The sequence below is a fragment of the Lactuca serriola genome, chromosome 8, assembly GCF_051521515.1.
Source record: "Lactuca serriola cultivar US96UC23 chromosome 8, Lser_US96UC23_V15, whole genome shotgun sequence".
Lineage (NCBI taxonomy): Eukaryota > Viridiplantae > Streptophyta > Magnoliopsida > Asterales > Asteraceae > Lactuca > Lactuca serriola.
The window spans coordinates 130,931,920-130,937,457 of record NC_136415.1 but is presented as its reverse complement, the minus strand read 5'-3'; the positions used below and the strand labels follow the sequence as shown (position 1 = coordinate 130,937,457).

Genomic DNA, 5,538 nt, shown 5'->3' with positions numbered 1-5,538 from the left:
ACAATTTATGTATATATATATATATATATATATATATATATATATATATATATATATATATATATAATGATTATTCTAAAATTATCAAGAATATATAATAAAGGTTTTGTTGTGTTTGAACAAAGAAATCAAATGGAAAGAGTAATCCAACGGTGGAGAAACAATGGGACACAAAATAATTCACGAATACGTATGCAGAATGGAAGATCTGACAGACATTATAACCACCATCACCCTTGCCTTTTATTTCGACCATCTTCTTCTACTCTTTCTCTCCAGGCTTTTCTTTTTCTTTTTCTTTCTTTTTTTCCTTTTTTTTTTTCTTTCTAATTTGTTTCTTTCACTTTCTCTTGTTTCTTGGTGAAACAAAACCCTAACTTCATTCTCTATCTCCTACATATACACACTATATCTATTTCAATCAGAAGATGATGCAGCAGCAGCAGCAGCATCAGAGGATAAGACAACAACAAGCACTGATGCAGCAATCCCTCTATCACCCAGGTCTCTTAGCCCATCCCCAGGTAATTTCATTTCATCTTTCTCGTTTTCTTGTCTTCTTATTTCAGTTTACGTCTCAAAAGGTGTTGCCTTTCCTTCTGGATGTCGAATCTACAGTCATCGGTCGGATTCTTGTTCCGGTGAAAAAGGTCCAGTCACATGAACACATAAAAAACTTTATTCCTGCTATTTGCCCTTTTGCGAAACTTGCATCACCAGCTGTGAAAATATCATAATTTGATACATTTAGTATGCTAGCTAGCTGTTTGAACCCGAATCAGTACAGTTTCATTTGAAGTTCTTGTGAATTGAATCGACCTGTTTATTAAAAAAAGACTTACGTACTTTATACAAAAACACAAAAAGTTAAAAACATAATTTACTTGTATTAAACTTTAGATATAATTGGTTCACTAATCGCTATCAATCAACGAATAATTTATTTGCAGATAGAGCCAATCTTGAGTGGAAATTTACCTCCTGGTTTTGATTCAGCTACATGTCGCAGTGTGTGAGTGTCTTTCATTTTTCCCCTTTTCAATTCTTATCTTGTGTCAAATGTCAATTGATCATTCCAATTTAATATTGACATATATAACTATCTGACTCGATATAGGTATGTGGGGAACATCCACCCACAGGTCACAGAACCCCTACTTCAAGAAATTTTTTCAAGCACTGGTGCTCTTGAAGGATGCAAACTCATTAGAAAAGAGAATGTATGATCGATTCATCAATTTTCCAATTGTTTCATCATTTATAAAAACTCATTTACTTGGATTTCAGTCATCATATGGGTTTGTTGATTACTTTGATCGGCGTTTTGCTGCTCTTGCTATTGTGACACTTAATGGAAGGCATCTGTAAGTAGAAACTTCAACAAATCTCTTCTTGACTTATCAATCATTATGAATTGATTATGATAACATATGTTTGCAGGTTTGGGCAGCCTATTAAAGTTAATTGGGCATATGCAAGTAGCCAGAGAGAAGATACATCAGGTTTGTTGTTAACATAATGTTAATCTGCAAATTAATTTGGTTCATAATGAGATTTTTCATTTTTGTGTTTGTTTATCAGGCCACTTTAACATATTTGTTGGTGACCTTAGCCCTGAAGTTACTGATGCCACATTGTTTTCTTGCTTCTCTGTGTACTCTACATGCTCGTAAGCCAAACTTTTTTAATTATTAAACTGAATTCAAAATGTGATAAACAATATTTTTTTATTCTCTTTTTATGTTGGTAAGTGATGCAAGGGTTATGTGGGATCAGAAAACTGGGCGATCGAGGGGATTTGGATTTGTTTCATTTCGTAACCAACAGGTGAGTAAAATTACTATATTACCCCTCACCCTCGTGTCACATTAAACGTGCTAACTATCATTTATTCCCATTTATCTTTGATAGGATGCCCAGACTGCAATCAATGATTTGAATGGTGAGGATTTTAAAAGTGTACTGTTGGCTTACTTCATTCATTTAACTTTTTTTTTTTTAATTTAAAAATATATAACAATTTTGTATCATTTTATGTTTTTTTTTTTTTTTTTTTTTTTTTTTTTTTTTTTTTTTGTAGGAAAGTGGCTTGGAAGTAGGCAAATCCGATGCAACTGGGCAGCAAAAGGTGGGGGATCGGATGACAAACAGAGGTCAGATACCAAAAATGTTGTTGAACTGACAAATGGAACATCAGGTGAAAATTCATTCACAAAATTTCAAGATTTTATAAGCCAAAATTTGGATGTTATGTTATCATATTGTTATATGATTATTATCCATTCTAACATTTTGTTTAATGTGCAGATGATGTTCAAGAAAAGACTAATGAAGACGCTCCAGAAAATAATCCTCAGTATACAACTGTTTATGTTGGCAATCTGGCTCCAGAGGTTGGCTATTCTTTTTCATTTTTTAGATGGAAATGAATGCATGAATCAAAATAGTTACAACATACAAGAACCTCAAATGAGGACTAAAATTGCAAGGAGAAACCTTTTGGGACCGAAATTGCAAAAATCAGCTATACTTAGGGACCAAAAATGTAATTTACTCTTTTTCATTTATTTTAGGTTACGTCAGGTGATCTCCATTGTCATTTCCACGCTCTTGGTGCTGGTGTTATTGAAGATGTCAGAATTCAACGAGACAAAGGTTTTGGTTTCATAAGATACACTTCACACGCTGAAGCAGCTCGTGCTATTCAATTAGGAAATGCTCGATATCTCTATGGCAAGCCACTTAAGGTATATATATGTTTGTTTTTCTGAAATTTCCATAATACCCCTCCTGTTAGATTTGTGTTCATGGAAAGAAACATCTCGATGGGAATTTATATGAGATCTGATTTCTATCTTTCTGTGAGACAGTGTTCATGGGGTAGCAAACCCACGCCACCAGGAAGCAGCTCCACCCCTCTGCCACCACCAATGGTGGCCGGAAATATGATGGACGTTACAGCATATGAAAGACAACTGGCTCTTAGTAAAATGGCGGGTCAGATGCAGATGGGTGGTGGTGCTAGCAATGGTGCAGTGTATGATGGTGGTTACCCAGGAATTGGTGCTACACAGACCCCTATGTATTACCAGTAATAACACAAAGATCAGATAGGACGATGCTCTGTTTTTTTGTTTTCATTGGTTTAAGAGATTTTATTAGATTAATGATTTGGGATTATTGTTTTTTTGCATTGTTGTATAACCTTTTGAGAGGATGTATATGGATGGATACATGTAACATTAGTTTTGTGGGTTTTCTTATCTAAACAAATGGAATTAGATTTAGTTTTCAGAAATCTTCAACATGGTGATTGGTGAATGGTGATGTTCCAAATTTTTACATATATTTGAAAAATATGATTTGAATGTTTACTAAATTGCAAAAATTCCGGTAGCAAACAACACGTGAGGGCTTGTGGCATTTGAAGGAGTTGAAGATGCATGTGAGCTACAGTGTTTCTCTCGTCTTTCATCCATCCCTATCTGTCTGCTCCTACATTCTGGGCTACAAAAAGCTTTCTCTCCCCTGTTTCAGAAACCATCAATATCATCATCATCATCATGCTATTTGAATTATTGGGAACTGTGTAAAACAAAACCAGAGGATTTGGTTTTACCTGTACATGTATACGTCTCTGCCGTTGAGTCTTTTGTTGCATAAATGACATGAACTCAGAAATTCAGAAGGCGTACGCATCTTCATACCATCGTCACTAAACCTTGCAGGTGATATGTCAAAAATGGAGGGTTGTTCTCTGATTTCAATGTGAGCTTTTGTATACGATTTGTCTGGTTTATGACGAGTCACTATTGTATTCTCTTCTTCCAAACTACCCGCTTCATTTCCCATTGGGCTCCGGCATCTGAAATTGGACTTCTTGGCCGGAATATTTTCAAGGGCGGCAAGTATACCAAGTCCGATCCGACCCTGACCCTGACCCATATCACACTTTATTATGCCTGTAGATGACAGAACTTTGAACTCCAAAGGCGTCGTCGGACTTGTGCCCACCTCCGGATGTTTTCTCTTGTCAGTCATGGTTGTATTACAAGAAGCGAAGAACCAGATCTGTAAAATGTTTATAGGGGAGAGGTTGGGAAAATCTACGATGGTGATTGGTGGAGTTGGTGGGGTTAGCCCATTGTATTCGGCATCGACTTCAAATTACTGATGGCTTGATTGTGAGTTCTACTTTTGTTTGTTTGATTAATTGATTCTGTTGTGGAAACCTTTTTTAATTAAAACGTCAGAATCAGTGGTCGATTTTTTATGCCCAGATGAGATGTATATTGATGATGACCGGGTTGCTACTTGCTGGGACGGTGTAAACATAGATTCCGGCGGACACCTGTTAAGGTTTCGGAGGTTAATGGCTGTTAATGGGGGGCCTACGTGGACCCAATCGCATTATTCTGTATTTTGTTTCATAGCGAATCCACTGAAAAGTGTAAACTCGCCAATGGTTTACAAGGAAGAACTGTTTTTTCTTATTTAATGATGACTAGGTTATAAAACATGGAAAATTAATTAAAGTTTCACAATGAAAATTTAAAATTATTGATTAATTATTTTAAATAGATTATTTTAAATAAATTATTAATTAATAAATATTTTTTAGTTATATATAATTATCATCTTATAATTTATATTAATTTAATTTTAATTTTTATTCTAATATTATTAATTTAATATAATTAAAATGAAAATTTTAAATTTTAAATTTGAAATTGAGAATGAATATGTTGACAAGTGGCATGATATTAATTCTAAAACCTAATAGAACATACATGTTAAAAAAAAAAAAATAACTTTTTTTTAGAATATGGATTATTAAATTAAGAATTTCAAATAGACGTTATATACATCCTAATCTATAAAACTCTACTTTAATATATATCTTATCAACTAATTATCTTAATAACTTTAATTATTATATTATTATCATATCTAATAATTACTTTATTATTTCCAACTAATCATATACATTAATTTTATCTTTATTTAAAGATTTAATTTTAGATTTAATATTTTTTAGTTTTATATACAAACAAAATAATGGTATAAAAATCTTAATTATATAAATTTAATTATAAAAACTAGAGAAAATTGCAAATATAGCCTAATCTTTTAATTACTTTGCGGAAAATAACAAAAAAAAACCCAAATTACAAATATAGCCATAAAAATCCCAGATGGATTAAGCCTATCTGCGATTTTAGCATTACACCTGCAAACGTACAAGTCGCTAAAGCACAACCATGCTTTAGCGACTTGTACGTTCGTAGATGGTTTATTTATTTTATTTTTTATGTAAAAATACTTTTATCTTTGACTAAAATCGCAGATGAACTATCTGCGATTTCCTCTCCAGGGCACCTGTGATTTTGCGTTTTTTTTTTTTTTTTTTTTTTTTTTTTTTTTTTTTTTTTTTTTTTTTTAAATTTTAATTACGAAACAGATAGGGTTTGATTACGAAACAACCTTATTATACATAAAGTTGTGCAAAAAATTGTCACTTTAGTTGTTATTACTTTG

At 32.8% G+C, this 5,538-nt stretch overlaps 2 protein-coding genes across 2 annotated transcripts; one reads left to right on the top strand and one right to left on the bottom strand.

Moving 5' to 3' along the window:
• Positions 1-255: 255 nt before the first annotated feature.
• On the top strand, positions 256-3,298 carry LOC145066187 (oligouridylate-binding protein 1-like). The gene is made up of 12 exons (XM_079013396.1): positions 256-524; positions 951-1,012; positions 1,118-1,220; positions 1,288-1,364; positions 1,441-1,502; positions 1,582-1,669; positions 1,752-1,827; positions 1,912-1,942; positions 2,081-2,197; positions 2,308-2,393; positions 2,574-2,747; positions 2,871-3,298. Exons 1-12 carry the CDS (start codon positions 429-431, stop codon positions 3,093-3,095), a joined length of 1,197 nt encoding a protein of 398 aa, XP_078869522.1. The 5' UTR covers positions 256-428; the 3' UTR covers positions 3,096-3,298.
• Positions 3,299-3,313: 15 nt separating this feature from the next.
• Positions 3,314-4,440, bottom strand: LOC145066188 (FCS-Like Zinc finger 14-like). The gene is made up of 2 exons (XM_079013397.1): positions 3,620-4,440; positions 3,314-3,528 (listed from the first exon to the last, which is right to left on the bottom strand). Exons 1-2 carry the CDS (start codon positions 4,039-4,041, stop codon positions 3,375-3,377), a joined length of 576 nt encoding a protein of 191 aa, XP_078869523.1. The 5' UTR covers positions 4,042-4,440; the 3' UTR covers positions 3,314-3,374.
• Between the last annotated feature and the right edge of the window lie 1,098 nt (positions 4,441-5,538).

Bases quoted from the DNA above. Each gene is read 5' to 3' on its own strand.
- LOC145066187 (XM_079013396.1), top strand. From the start codon at position 429: ATGATGCAGCAGCAGCAGCAGCATCAGAGGATAAGACAACAACAAGCA. The intron at 1,013-1,117 runs GTGAGTGTCTTT...GACTCGATATAG, and splicing joins TCAGCTACATGTCGCAGTGT to GTATGTGGGGAACATCCACC. The intron at 1,503-1,581 runs GTTTGTTGTTAA...TTTGTTTATCAG, and splicing joins CCAGAGAGAAGATACATCAG to GCCACTTTAACATATTTGTT.
- LOC145066188 (XM_079013397.1), bottom strand. From the start codon at position 4,041: ATGACTGACAAGAGAAAACATCCGGAGGTGGGCACAAGTCCGACGACG. The intron at 3,529-3,619 runs GTAAAACCAAAT...TTTCTGAAACAG, and splicing joins AGAGACGTATACATGTACAG to GGGAGAGAAAGCTTTTTGTA.